The 15,955-nt window shown below is 39.3% G+C and overlaps 2 protein-coding genes across 8 annotated transcripts in view; one reads left to right on the top strand and one right to left on the bottom strand.

The window, feature by feature from the left end:
* LOC144679535 (sperm-associated antigen 1-like) overlaps window positions 1–15,955 on the top strand; it is a 503,898-nt gene that overhangs the window by 156,137 nt on the left and 331,806 nt on the right. The gene's annotated exons all lie outside the window — the stretch shown is intronic.
* Window positions 1–15,955, bottom strand: part of rnf19a (ring finger protein 19A, RBR E3 ubiquitin protein ligase) — a 68,467-nt gene that overhangs the window by 20,572 nt on the left and 31,940 nt on the right. For 2 of the 4 annotated variants that reach the window (XM_078540021.1, XM_078540022.1), the window contains exons 3-5: window positions 9,806–10,128; window positions 7,791–7,935; window positions 3,379–3,541 (exon numbers count right to left, since the gene is read on the bottom strand). In XM_078540021.1, coding sequence (XP_078396147.1) covers window positions 3,379–3,541; window positions 7,791–7,935; window positions 9,806–10,128 — 631 coding nt within the window. The remainder of the gene's footprint in view (window positions 1–3,378; window positions 3,542–7,790; window positions 7,936–9,805; window positions 10,129–15,955) is intronic. The other 2 variants (XM_078540023.1, XM_078540024.1) reach the window with 2 other exon arrangements.

Here is a 15,955-nt window from a genome sequence, read left to right as displayed (position 1 = left end):
CGATGAATGCTTTTCACTGCAGATTTGTTTTCTCCTCCTCCTCCTCCTTTTAATTATTGCTTTCGTTAGTTATATTCCTAAATCGGCAAACTCATTCATTACTAAAATGTTATTACTATATGCTGAAATTAACTGTTTATCATTTGGAAGGAGTTGAACAGTAACCCATTGATAAACCCGTGGGTGATGGCACTGTACAGCTTGGCAACGAGCAACACTGAAGACAAGTGTCTGAACATCAGGTCTGTCCTTCAAGAGAGATGAAATCCCATTTACAGTGCCACTCCATCATAATTGATACAGCTGATAAACATATCTAATTTTCTCCTGAAATAAGAGTATAGGTTGTGCCTCAATAGTGGAATTAAAAAAACTGAACACAACTTGCCATGAAATTTATGAAAATTTGGTGCTTCTTGTAATTAGGTTTGAAATATTAAAAATGCCCTGAGAGATCAGAGGGATCGTTGTCTCAATTTTACAACCACTTTCTCAATATTTAACAGGCATCAGACAACAGATTATCAGTGACGCTCCACAAGTGCACATCTTTCAATCTACATGTACCAAGTTCCAGAAAACATGGCCAAAAAAGGCATTTGCTTCCCTTTTCCAAGTGGCTAAAAGTGGACCACTGAGCAGGACAGCAGTCAGTATAAATACAGGCTCCATACTATCACACTGGAGTTGTCTGCAATATTATGATGGTCTATAAACAAGGGTTCCAAATGTTTTTGCTTAGACAACAAACACAGTGGGTGACTTTCAAAATTAAGAACTGAAACTAATACTACAGTTAGAATTGAGAACTAGAAGTTGAGTACAACTGGCTTTACTAAACCTCGATAGGGTAATTGTACAAAGTTCTAAAATCATTACCGTTTCTGATTCTTATGCAAATTATGATACATAGGTGCCAGTGGCCACAATTACAACTAACATACATACGAACATACATCTGAACACAAAATAGGAGAAGTAGGCCATTCGGCCCCTCGAGCCTGCTCCACCATTCAATAAGATCACGGCTGATCTGTTTGTGTTTCGGGTTCCACATCCCCATCCTAACCCAATAACCTTTGATTCCCTTGCCTAACAAGAAACTATCTACCTCTGGCTTAAAAATATTCAGTGACCATGCTTCCACTGCCTTCTGAAGCAGAGAGTTCTGAAGTCGCACAACCCTCAGAAAAAAATTCTCATCTCTGCCCCCTCGTTCTGGACTCACCCACAAGAGGAAACACCCTTTCCACATCCACCTTGTCAAGACCATTCAGGATCTTATTTATACTTCAATCAAATAATGCAATTAGCAAATGTGCCTGATGATCTTCGGTTAGCCAGGAAAAACAACTCAATGTACTACATTCTATTTGCCTCATATCCGCATGCCTTAAAATGAACACAGTGTCATAAAGGGAAGTACCTTAAATATTTGCCAGATCTTCTTTAATCTGTTTTGCACAAATGAATGATTCTAAAAAATAATAGGGGTGAAATTTTGCTTGGGTTTTAGTACAATTGAGTGATTATGTTTTGCATTGTAATGACTCCCAATATTCCTCCGAATAGCTTCTACATACAAGGAACATTTGGTCTACGTACATGCATAGTATTCCCATTTGTCAGGGGGTCTATTTCTATGTGTTGTGGGAGTTGGTTAGCTCAGTTGGCTAGCGTGTGATGCAGAATGACGCCAACGTCGTGGGTTCAATCCCCCTATCAGCTGTGCTAATTCATGGAGGTGTGCCTTGCCCCATGCTTGCGCAGTGGTGCCCCTCAAGCTAAATACAACCAATTATCTCCCTTTCTTTAATGGAGAGGGATGCCTATGATCTTTTGTGGCCTGTGGCTAATTACTTATTACTGTGTGTTACTCAAGAACCATAATTGTCTTCAAGCTAGTCTAGTTGTGTGTTCAATGTCAGATCCTTCACAGTGATAACTTTGTTTACAAGCAGATCTGAGACACCTAAAAAAAGCTAACTGCACAGTTTTCAAAGTACTTTGTTCCTCACCTCAAAAAAGGAGCTGGAATACCACATTAATCTGATAAACAGCAATAAAGTCAAAGCTCCTCAGACTGAACTGAATTCTCCCATGAATGTGTGGTTTTAAATAATACTATGTTTTTAAAAGTACTTACTTGTTCATCTTAAGAGTTAATTCCAAATTTCTTTCCATTAAAACCAGAAATGGTAGGGGCTTTGCAAAATATTTTAAGTGCAATTTAATTTTTAAAAGTGTTTCATAAAGTAATACCATGGCTTGTGGTGTGTTTTGAGATTCAAAGCTGCAATATTCCTGGAAGTACTGAGGCAGTAATTAAACTCAGAACTAGTCTATGTGCCAATTTGATTGCTGAGAGAACAAAATGTCTTGGATCCACATAGTTACAAGTTAGAGCAGATAGGGAAATTCTGATTTAAAATAGATCACATCTAGATGCCTGCTGGGGAAGAAAAAAAATATCACAGATGGTACATACTTGTATACTAAATAATAGGATTATGTGCTGCAGAGAATTGTGGGTCAACTGGTTTGGATGCACAAAGATTGCATCAAAAAGACATTTAACAAGCTCAGACCTCACACTAGAGTTTCCTGGTCCTTCGAGGAAGCTTAGCATTTCTGTCTGAATGACTTGATGCTATGGCAGGATCACAGTCAGAGTTCCACATTGACCTCAAGATTTAGAGTTACCTCAATGGCTTGTTGAACGCTAATGCTGAGAGCTTGTTCCAACAGGCTAGTCTAAGTAAATGTAAGGGCGATGGAATCGGGTAGAAAAAGGCAACTGGTCATAATATCCTGCAAAATCAACTGCTCACCACTACAGATATTGCCTGTGGTACTGCTTTATGGCAAACTGCAAAGAATTTTATTTTTATGTAGTCTACTGCACAATCAGCTGGGCACAAAACTAATCAGGCACCTATTTTCTTGTGGAATTTGTTCATTTTATTAAAATTTAGAATGAGCCTTGAACTTATTTTTTAATGGCTGTATAAATAGTGTGTTAATGATTTGGCACAGCAAATATTTATTAGTGTTGTTCACAATAATTCTCTACTTTTTTGGCAGCACTATTATCTTGTAACTGGAAATGTAACATCACACAGTTACAGCTGAACAACTTGCAAAGTCTCTCACAGTTTGAGAGAGAGAAATTTTAAAATGTTTCTGAAGCTTACTGGATTTCCAGAAACAAAAACATACACAACAGTCCTCAAGAAAAATACATATTGGGTTTTCCTCTCTTTACTCTAACCCCCCCACTGTAAATGTAAATCCACCATTAAAATTACTTAACACTATTAGTTCCAAATCAGCACAACAGGTTTTAAAGCACTTTAAATGCTGATGTCTATACCGTACCTTTCGGCCTACATATACAGGGATCCCAATAATCATGGCTGGAATGGCAATCCCTGCAATGAGAGCTATTCCTACTGGAGCACCGACCAATGTGCCAAGCTGCCACAGAATCTTCTTCTTACGACTCCAAGGTTTCTTTCCCCAAAACGTACAGCCAGAAGGACTAGACAGGAGGTAAAAACACAAGTTAATTTAAAAAAAGCCCAATTATTGAGTAAATTGCACTTTTCAAAATATCATTTCAAAGCGCAAATACTTCTCGAAAGCCCACCACTATACCATAAACACAATAGCACATTATGGAAGAAGGGTATTTAAACAGAGGATTGTTTGAAATCCATTATTAATGCAAATTCCTGGGGCCAGCATTTAAAAAAAACCTGATTTTTAGAACCTGTTTTTATAAAACTATTTCAATTATAGATTGAAACATCATCCTTGAGACGATCCGAATAAATCACTGCAAATTACACAAGCAGAATTTGTGCTCTTTAATCTGTTATCACATGTCCGTTTGACCAATGATTTTGGGTAGGATGTCAAATTGCACTCAGCAAATCACAAAAGCTAAGACAACTAATAAAGCAGTTCCATCTCTTTTCTTTCAAGTAGCAGGGAGAACTGTCATATTAATGGCACTTACACAGTTATCAACAGAAACACGAGTTGGATACCCTCTCTTTTGACAAGCTAAATTATGGTGATTATGATGCAACACTTTAAAAATCTGGTTCATTATCTTGTGAGCAGTCTGACAAGAAAGAGGTTTAATTGCAAGTTCCTTTGTTTGTTTCCACTTCTCCTTCATTATCCCGCAAATCACGTTTTTTAAAGTCAGTTTCTATTCCTGTTCCCCTCCTTGGGCTACTCACATGGGGAGAGAGGGGGGAGTGATTAGGAAAAAAGCTGGTGACTTCTGACATAGATTAGTGGGGCAACAAGGTCTTATCCATTTAAATAAGAACATTTCAAAGTGAAGAGTTTTAACAACTCCAACACTGGTTGGTCTTCCAATCAGTCACAGTTACCATCATTACAGTGTTTTGAGATTGGAAGCAGAGATCCAATGCCAAGCAATAAGAGATCACATTTCCGTGCCTTTTCAAGCATCATGATTGGGAAGTAGAGCCTGCCTGATCAGTGCTTTCTTTTCAGACAGTCCGATCCCCTTATTTCCTCTCTTCTTCCTCTCTTGATGTATTGATATCTAATGACATAGTTGAAGTGTGAGCAACTTTCTGGTACCTTGCACAAGTTGACATTATAAATTTTATATGAGTGTGGACAGAGAGGTAGCAAGTTATTCAAATTCTATTCTGTCCTCACTAAAAGCCCACATATACATCAATGCAGAGTGCTATGGAACAGGAGTATTGGCTATTTTATCCTTGTCTTAGCCGAGGGGAACTGAAACTGAGCTAAACCGAGTTCTGCGCACAACCATCTATAGGGCAGCCTAAAGATGCTTCTGTTCTTAAGCATACTGCATGAATGAAGAAAAAATGTGTTGTTGATGATGAGATAGAAGCTGTGCAATTGGCATAATCATACAGTTTCAGAAACATGAAAGGAAGTAAACATACTGTTCCCATATAAGTGATACATTTCCCCTTTCATTTATGTTTCTGGTGTCACTTTAGTATAACTGACATAGCTAAAGTGCTGTAAATGGCTGCCTTTTCAAGCAGACAACAGGTAATTGCAGAAAGCTATTGTGAAAATAATGGAAGTTCTGAATTAGGAAAACTGCAATATTGTGCATAAAGCAGCCATTATTGAAGTCCTGTAGCACTGAAAAACGCAACTTCTGTTTTCACACTGTAGCAGCATGTTTCATATATGCAATTCCCACAACACTAGTTTAAAAAAAATCCAATTTAATAACAGGGAACTTTGTTAACATAGACATAAAAATAAAGGTAAAATTTCCAAGCCCATCTATGCTGCATTTAAAGTAGAAATGAACTTAACCATCAGATGCTTCCATAAGCAGTTTTCCAGAATTTAAAATGAACCCAATCTAACAGTAGGCATGTCCTGCCAATTCACCTAAATACTAGTAAATTGCATCTGATGTTGCCTGCAGTCAGTTGAAGCTTTTATATACAGGAATGCAGTGAAGTTGGGAGTCATTTTAGAAACTCATTCCACAGAGCCACATAGTGGACAGCATCATTATGACAGTTGATATGGCTAAATGATGTCAAATGTCCTGATATTATTGAAAGGAATTGTGCACCCACACAAGATTTTTAACTAGTCAAACTCCTGCACACATAGAAAGTCAAGATCAAGCATGGTCTTCAGATAAAGCAGGATTAGAGCCCAAGTAATAATTGAACCTAGACATGCAGCTTTAATTCAGTTCCCAGTTTAAAGTGAAATTCCATGTTTCCAGTTGAAATTCCTTTGTCCACATTTATAATGGAAACTGCTTATGTAAATTGGTTGTGCTGTAATTACAACCTCCTGTCAGTGATGGTGCTGCAGCACCTCCATTCACATGGAGGCTATAATTGCAGCAGAATAAAAATTGCTTGTATTAGATAAGTGTGAACATAGAAATTTATAATGAAAACAACTGACAGGAAGGGCACACAGACATAGAAAACACATTAGGTTCCGGATGTACACTGATAACACCCAGTTCTAACCTCACCGCCACATCACCTGACCCCTCCACTGCCCAATTTGTCTCACTGCTTGTCCATCATCCAATAAGGAATCAGCAGAAATTTCCTCCAATTAATGGGAAGTCAGAAGCAACAGGTCTTCAATCCTGCCAAAAACCCCATTCCTTGGTCACCAACTCTATCCCTCTCCCTGGCCACTGTCCGAGACTGACTCGGACTGCTTGCATCCTTAGCATCATGTACGAACTTGACCTCCATAACATTGCATACCTCCACCCCACCTCAGTTCATTAACTGCTGAAACCTCATCCACACTTTGGTTATCTTGAGACTCAGCTAGTCCAACCCACACCTGGCCAGCTTCACACCATTCACCCTCCTGAACTGGAACTCATCCAAAGCTCTGCTACCAGAATCCTAACTTGCGCCAAATCCCATTCAACCACTCCCACCACCGTGTTCAGTGATTTAAGTGGCTCCGATTCAGCAATGCCTCGCTGTTAAAATTTTCATTTGAGTTTTTAAAGCTCTCCATGGTCTTGTTCCTCTCTCCATAACCTCCTCCAGCCCAAAAAAACCTCTGATTTGTCTGCACCCTTCCAATTCTGGCCTCTTACACATCCTGGATTTTGGTAGTACAGAACTTGTGTATTGCTGAAAAAAGAGAGACATGTCTAAGCTTTTCGTCTCGCACTCACTCATCAGGACGTTCACAAGAATACCAATATAAGGGGAAAGAATAACAATTCATACTATATGTGAAGACAGTGCTGATTGGTTGGCAAGTGGCTTTGCCATGGAGAATGCACCATTGATGGTGACTGACAATTGACTGCCAAGCATCGTTTGAAATTTAAAAACAGCAGCTTGACCCCGATTTGAGTCAGCAAATGGCTATTGCTTATTTTGTTTAGTTGAAACAGGCACAGTTAATAACTTCGACTGTAACTTCCAGTACACGCAAATGCTCCACATTGCGAGCCCAACTGACTATCTTAAATTGGTTGTCACCATAATTCTTAGTACATTCGCTGACAACCAACTTAAGATTGTCAGCCGGGCTCACAATGTGGCGCATTTCCATGTACTGGAACATATATTAATACACAGGGCCCTTTTCTTTGCAAACAGAAAGAACATGTACACACGTTGTGCCTGTTTCAGCTAAACAAAATAAGTGACAGCCATTCGCTGACTCATTTCTCAGGGCAATGCCATGAACGATCAGGGTCCAGCTGCCTGGTTCAAATTTTAAACAATGCTTGGCAGTTAACTGTCAGTTACCATCAGTGGTGCATTCTCCATGGCAACACCACTTGCCAACCAATCAGCATTCTCTTCACACACAGTATAAATTGTTGTTTTCCCCTTACATTGGCATTCTTGCGAGTGTCCAGATGAAGGCAAGATGAAAAGCTTAGACATGTCTCTTATCAGCAATATCCTAAATTTTCTTTGCTTCACCACTGGCAGCTGTGCCATCAGCCATCTAGATTCTAAGCTCTGGAATTCCCTTCTGAAACCTCTGCCTGTTTCTTAAGACCTACCTCTTTGACCGAGCTTTTGGTCATTCTATTCTATTGTCTTCTCCTTTCACTTAGTATCAAGCTTTGGTTTCTAATGCTTCTATGAAGTGTCTCGAGACATTTTACTACTTTAACGATATTATGTAAAAGAAAATTGTTGCCGAAATCCTCCACTTGTGGGGGGGGGAAAGAAATTTTAAAATGCACAATTCTGGAATTGTCAGGTTTTCAAGATTTGCTGTTGAAGACTTACCTTAAATAGTGCAGATCAGAGATTTCTTTCATACAAAGCCAACAGAACTCACAACCACATACTGCACAAGTCATATGATTACAGCTTCCATCATTCATTTTTATTATGTATGCTGCACATCGCGGGCAAGGTTTAATATCATCTGCTGCAAACAGAAACATTATTGAAAAATCACATTATTGAAAAATATAAGTAAAATGCTTAGGCACGATAGACCTGCATCAATATATTTTTAGACTAAATTAAATAGTCTATCACCAGCCACGCAAATTCAAACAAACAATCAAACAAACATATTAAATGCACTTCCACCTTCACATGTTCCCCCAACTTTCATAACATTGTCATTTTTATTTATAGTTATTTGGCTCCTGATGTATTTTGCAGTTGTTACTAAAAGAAATACCGGTAACATTTCAAAAGTGTGCCACAATAGCTTTTAAAAAATGACCATATTAATAAGCTACAGCTCAAATACAACAGTGCCTTAATGGAGTATTTTTTCTGCTTCACAAAAATAAAGCTTTAAGGATCGTATTGAGTTCAATATTAACAGCCAAGTCACACACCAGCAAGCCAAAAGGTCTGAATATCCTGGAAATTAGTTATAAAATAAATTAAAGCTACTATGGCATGGAAAGTACATATCGTTCTACTGTGCCAGAAGATGCAGTATTTTACCTACACAGGCAAAGCAGAATTTAACAGTACGCTGTGGTGTATGCAGGGCACAGAAGCTGATGTCCATAACTTCTGTTGGATGGGTGCACTCCAAAGATTTTGGGGCTGAACTTGCCACCCTTTCAAATTCCACATGCCAGTATTTTGTTTGCGTTTTCACCTGGGAGACCCAGGCACCTGCCCGTTGCAGGTGACTGCCCTTGCTTGTAACATGAAAACTAGGGGCCATGAATACAAAGAGCATCACTAATAAATCCAATAAGGAATTCAGGCAAAACTTCTTCAGCCCAGAGTGGTTAGCAGGTGGAACACAGTATCACATGGGGGTGGTTGAGGCGAATAGCATAGATGAATTTAAGGGGAAGCTAGGCAGTGCAAGATTAAGTGAAGTGGGAGAAAGCCTGTGTGGACCATAAACAGCGGCATGGACCAGTTGGATTGAAAGGCCCATTTCTGTGCTGTAAACCTAGGTAGCAATGATTGAAGAATGCATCACGCGCACACCATCCATTCAAGGCACACACTGGCCTAATTCGAGTTGTTGCAAAATCACCCAAATTTCTGTGGTCCATGCCACTGTGTATGGAATTTTCAGGAGCCAGGAAGAGCTTTAATGATCTTTATAGCTCTTCAAAAATTGCCCCTTTCACCTCCGCTCCCTTAGCCCATGATTTCTGAGTCAGCTCTGTTGAAGAACCACCAGATTTCCACCCCAATGGCTGCTCACTGCTCGTCAATCAAACAGAATCAAAACCTGTGCCAAGAAAACTAGGCAGGATACCCAATGGCACTGCCTGCCCAATGTCCACACAAAGTAGGAATTGCCCCCACTGTTGATATATTTCATCACCCTCGATATATGTGTGCACAAGAAAGGATTCACCTCGTTGCAGCCCAGCTTGTATAAATGGGTTCTGTGGCAACACTAGACCACAGGAACTCTATCCAGGCTCTTGCAAGCTTACAAGCAGTTAAGATAAATTGCACAATGTTATTTATGGCCGTACAAATAAACAATATTTTGAGATCGTAGAGTGTGATAATTTGGTAGAAAGCAAAAGGTCTCATCTGAACCGCTGGTTTTCAAGTATCCCTTTTCCTTGCCGGCAATAATAAACATTTACGAGTAGGCAAGTTCCAATAACACCTTCAGGAGGTTAGGTCGACATCAAAAACCCTTTGGCTCCGTTAATGGACTATGTGACGATTTGTTTTTTAAACCTATGATTTATGGCATTACCCAATTAGGGGAATAGGACAGCAATCCTGGAAACCTATAAACAAAACATGAAGTGCATTTCTATAGGAGGAGATTCCATCAAGAAAATGGTTACCTGTGGAGCGAGATGGTAAAATCTGATTGACCAGGAGGCTGTTTATTTCAGGTAACCCCTTTCTTCCCGAAATCTCGTCCTGAACGTATCTACGAAGAGTCCAGTTTTCTGTACCTGCTGCACCAGATTCCTGACTGTAGCTGATTGACGAAGAGCGTATTGTTCTTAATCGCAAACTCTGCGCTCTCTGTTGACGTGCTGCATCACAAGTCTGATTTGGATGCCATATTTGTTTACAGTGGTAGCAGAACTCAGTGCCACATCCTTCACGGGCACAAGTAAGCTTTGGACAGCTGGCACAGCCAAACGCTATCACTGCGTAACTGCAAAAAATAAATAAAATTTTTGTCTGTACGAAAAACAGATTCAGTCCTTACCACCACTATATTTCACTGGACATCAAATAAAATCCTCAACTGTAAACAAGCCACACATGCATCATTCATACAAACCCTCAAATCAATTTTACCAAGACTCAAAATTACTGCAAAGCAGGTCTGAACTAAACTGCAACTCGCAAATTGAGCAATTAGACCAAATTACAAATTTGGTTCGGCTATAGATGCATGCTCTGGTTCAGTGATTTCAGTTGTTCCCATAAGCAAACTGAGCATCTTAGTTCATGGGTGTTGACTCTCACTGCCCTGAATTTACTCGCACAATATTGCAACCTAAACATTTGTAAGATTAGTGTGCCATTGTGACTTTAACCAGATGTTTGCATCTTTCGCACGTATGATTCTCCAGTCTCTATGGAGGAGACAAAGCATTAATTCATAGTAAGGTGAACATGCAGAACAGCCCTTATCATCATGCTCACTTAACTGCCAGTGTTAAATTTAAATTCGTATTCTCAGGGTTAAAAGCTCACAATCATATAGAGAACTTCTCGAAAAAAGAGCCCTGAGCTCAGAAGCCAGACAGGAAGGATCGTAAAGGGCTTCATCAGATGCAAATTGTTTAGGAAAGAAGAAAATGGAATATAAACATTAGTTGTTTAAAAGTCTGGTCTGACTGTATTCAATCACAGACTTCCTTGCCATTGTCAAAAATTGGAGCATTGGGTTTGATTGAAAGTATAGAGAAAAAGACAGGGAGCACACTCACTGATTTGATTAGTCCTCTGAGGGATAGCTTGGTAGCCAGGGGTCTCAATTTCAGAATTATACTGGGTTTTTAGTGCTCGTTTCAAAAGTGTCTTCAGTTTTGCTGCCATAAAAGGCCGGTGTTTTAAAATTGTACTGACCGGCTAAGAAGCAAGGTCAAGGCTAAGACAAGTTTCAGTGCGGGTATGTGAGAGCAAGTGAGTGTGCGTGAGATGGGAGAAAGGGAGAGTGTGCAGTACGATGCAAGAGTCACCCTTGTGTTATGTTGTTCAAAATACTCCCTGAAGATGTAACCCAGGTCGAAAGGCCAAAATCTATAACCTGGATGCCCTCCGGTGCAAAATGTTTGCAGTGTGGTCAGTAGGATCGTAGCAAAGCATGAAATTGTCATCCACCCCATCATTACAAGCATTACCAAAATCTTAAGAGACAAAACAGAAAACCTTGGAATTTTCAACAGCTCTCTCTTCCAATGCTTCAGGCTGGACACACTTGTGAGATAACTAAAAAATACCCTTAAGCAGAATATCACACTGGGATTAAATAACCAATGGGACCAGAAAAGCAACTGCTTGCATGCCGTAGGACTTATTACTTGTCAAAATTGGTTTGTCACTGCCAGACAAAAATAATCAGTCTGAAGTAGCCCTCGATTCTTATTCTGAGGGCCAGGAACCATCAATTATTAGAACTATAAATCTTGCAGTCCACTGGCTGAGTAAAACAGCACATTTTACTACATCAAAACCAAATAAATACAAGTTGTTATTTATGATGTTAAAATATCACAAACATGGTTTAAAATTTTGACAATTATGAAAACATGGATACAAGATGTACGAGACATAACCATTAAGCTTATTTCTTCAGCTATGCTGAGGATTTACAGAAGATTGGGTAAACAACAGTGTGGAACAGATGACAGATTATGCAAAGGGACAAACTGATACAAGACTATTCATTTTTGGTCCTGCCAAAGGGTTCAGCAAGTTTCTGCAGTGAGTCGAAACTATCTCCGGATTAGTGATCTAAGTGTGGATAGCAATACACCAGCTAATTGACCCTCAGCACCCCAGGTTAGAGAGGGGGAAAACTGATCACCTCTCTCTTCTGACTGCAATTAAATTAACTACAAGCTGGCATTGGGATTTGCTTCAGCTGTGATGCATTCATGATGGGATTGTCTCAATCAACTGTTGAGGTTCCCAAATAAATAAGGATTGGTTGAGTAGATACCACGGACTGCCTGGCACCTAAAGAATTGAACTGGGAAAGGGGAAAGAAGAAAACAGGGGGGGAATGAAAAATGCATGAAGTTACTTTTAATTCTCTACATGCGCCAGGTACAATACTGGGTTGTTCAGGCCCTATTTAGCCTACAAATCCAGATTTAAGTCCAAGTCTGAGATACAGAAAGTTAATCTAGATTCAACATGTTAGGTATGTAGTTCAAGGAATTCTTAAAGAATTTTAAACTGATAAAAATTCATACGCCTCCTCCTCCAAGAGTTCCATATGTCAATAATCTCAGTCAATAAATGTAAACTAAAGCGTCAAACTAAAACGTCATTTAAAGAAACCCCTCCTCCCAAACCATAAGGTGTTCAATTTAGGTTAGAGAAAGAATAAAATTATTTTGGAATTTTCTTTAAGCTTCCTGAATCTTATGATTCACCATCATGCCAAGGGGTCAAATATTTAGCCAAGTAAAAAAAAATTACTCCAATTTCTAAAAGCATTTCATGCATGCAATCACAAATGTTTTAGATGTTCCATTATTCAAACCTACAATTTAGGGACTTTAATTTTTTACAAATGTGCTTTGAAACAATTGAAATGTACCTCTGAGAATTTAATATCTGAAATGCTTCAAGCCAACATTCCCATTACACATGCTTAATCATCAAGCTATTGACAGTCCGTGTTCACCTAGTCCTAACAATCTTTGCAAAAGTGAACAATTACACCAACTGCAAATGCTGAATGCTCAGCAGAACTTAACCCTGTAACATGTGTGGCTCAAATCTGTGTGTGTAAATCCAATCCATCAAGCTTTTTATTGCACTCTGAATCAAAAATGAAAAAGTGGACTGGCCTAAGACCAGCTCTTTTCAATATAAAATAAATCTTAACTCAAGACATGAAATGAGTCTAGTGGTTAAGGGTAGGCAGGCAGGATGAGTAATCTTGTTTTATTATGAATCAGACCAGTGGATTACTAATCTTGGAAGAAGGCTAAGTAACTTGGTTAAATACAAGTCGTCAATACAATACAAGCCACAAATATCCTAAGGCTTTCTGATATCAAAACTGGCTATATCCTGTAAAGAACAGTAACAATGGAATATAGCAGAAAAAAGGTAATGTTTTTCCTCATGAAGCAAATTGCTAAAGGTTGTTACTTTATTTTTTGTGATGGCAGGAGAAAGAGGATAAGGGGTACAATTAGTAGCTGGAAGCCCAGTTCAAATACTGAACTGAATGCATGTATGAACAGGTTTAAGTGAGTAGTCCAATAAGTTTTCCATCAGAAATAGAAACATAATTTAGAGAGGATGAGCACCAAATGCTTCACTAACATTTCCTAATTTCAGCATAAAACTTGCTCTACAGCTATACAGCAAGAATGTATGATTACATTTAGTATGGGTCCACAATTGTCCAAGGTCAACTATTCTTCAGCACAATAATATCATGACTATATCAAAGGTCCTTGCAGTACAGTTCCATTGTTGTACTGAGTAACTTAAAATGTCTCCTGTGCTGGGGACCACGCAAACAAATACAAAAATGATTTTTTTAAAAATTGCCCCCAAAAGGATCTGTACCAGATACCATTAAAGCTTTTCAGGGATCTTTTCTCCTTTGCACCATCCAAAAAAAAACACTGGACCATGATTAATGTTGCTAGAATCATCCCAGAAGCATGCTTCTGGGGTGATTGTAGCAACTTTAATCATGGCCCAGTTTGGTCCGTGAAGGTAAATTTTCTTCTCCACTTTTCCCTGGTGAATTTACCATTAGTCTTTTTATTCCGTTCTTTTGTACCAATTTTAAACTCTATTTCTGCAAAGTTAAAGACTTTTACAAGGAAATCAATAACTTCCGATAGATTTTTTTTTGCAGTGGAACAGGGGATCTGGGTGTCCCAAAAAGCTAATAACAGATACTGCAAGTGATTGGGAAGGCAAATGGAATGCTTGCCTCTGTTGCAAGGAGAATGGCATACCAAATTAGGGAAGCGTTGCTACGTCTGTACAGTGCCTTAGTGAGATGGCATCTGGAATACTACGTGCAATTTTGGTCTCCTTACTTATGGTTGAATATAATTGCATAGGAAGCCAGTTCATAGAGATTTCACCCAGCTGATTCCTGGGATGAAGGGGTTGTCTTATGAGGGGAGGGTGAGTAAGTTAGGCTTATATTCATTGGAGTTTAGATGAATGAGAGGTGATCTTATTGATACATAGGATTGTGAGGGGACCTGACAGGGTAGATGCTGGGAGGATGCTTCCTCTTGTGGGGGGTGTCTAGAATTAAGGGGCAGTTTAAAAATAAGGCGTCAACCATTTAAGACAGAGACTAGGAGGATTTTTTTTCTCGCAAGAGGGTCTTTAGCCTCTGGAATTCAGCCATTCAGCCTATCGTGTTCATGCCAGTTCTCTGCAAGAACTCAGCTACTCTCAACCCTCAAAGCCCTGCAAATGGATTTCTCCAGATAATTACCCAATTTCCTTTTGAAAGTCACGATTGGAAAAGCCTCCGCCACACTCTCAGGTATTGCATTCCAGATCCTAACCGCTCACCGCCTGGTGGGATCAAATGCCTATCTGATTATTCTCCAGCCTTGCTCCTAAAACATTCCAAAGCAATTTTTAAATTCTCATCATTTTTTCTGCCAAATCTCTCCATGGCCTAAGCCCCTCTTTAACTCTCTTCCAGCCCCACAATCCTCAGATCTCTGTGCTTCTCTAATTCTGGCCTCTTGCACATCACCGGTTTTCTTCGCTCCACCTACCCCCTCGACCCAAATTGCAGTGATTCCCTCCTTAAAACTTACTACTTCTCTAACTCTCGCCTTCTTTAAGATGTTCCTTAGAAGCTATCCACCTTTGAGAATTTATGCAATGAAAATGCTTGTGATCCAAGTTATCTAAAACTATTTAAACCCGCCATTCAATACTGGATCTAGAACGTTCTACCCCAATCACTCTTACACCAATTATACTAGCATCAACTGTTCAAATGAAAAATGCTCCACATTATAAGAGATTCTCAGAATCCTTTGGAGCCTGGGATCTTGGCTATTGATCAAGAATGCTATTAAATAAAAACTCAGTACAGTCACAACTAAACTGCGTACACAAAACTGAAGGGTCAGCCAAAGTCGGGGTCCAAGTTACCACGTACAAGATTTTAGCTAAGACTAATTACCTTTATATCGTGTTTTACTTTATAATGGTCTCGGTTAAGTACTTGAAAAGTTACCAACCCCATTTCTGTGTTAACTGAAAAATTTACTCATTTGTTTGTACAGTGTTGTAGTTTAGTGTTTGTAAGATTTTCACTTAAAAAAGTCAAGCTTTTTTAAGAACAAGGGCTCACAGTCTCAGGATATGGGGTAGATCATTTAGGACTGAGATGAGGAGAAACTTCTTCACTCAGAGGGTGGTGAATCTATGGAATTCTCTCCCACAGAGGGCTATGGAGGCCAAATCACTGAGTATATTTAAGAAGGGAATAGATAGGTTTCTGGACTCTAAAGGCATCAAGGGGTGTGGGGAGAGAGTGGGAGTATGGTGTTGATATAGAGAATCAGTCATAATCATATTGAATGGCAGAGCAGGCTCGAAGGGCTGAGTGACCTACTCCTGCTCCTATTTTCTATGTTTCAATGTTTCCATGACTAATCTTCCTCACAGTCATTATTCCTTAACAAGAAACCCAGGGATCAACTAATTGACAGACCAAAGAGGGAATCTTCTTAAACTGTGCAATCAGCTGATTCACCAAATTATGCTCAGTAATGGTAAGTATCAGGGGG

This window comes from Cetorhinus maximus, chromosome 4 (assembly GCF_964194155.1).
Source record: "Cetorhinus maximus chromosome 4, sCetMax3.hap1.1, whole genome shotgun sequence".
Lineage (NCBI taxonomy): Eukaryota > Metazoa > Chordata > Chondrichthyes > Lamniformes > Cetorhinidae > Cetorhinus > Cetorhinus maximus.
This window is presented reverse-complemented; position numbering and strand designations above follow the sequence as displayed.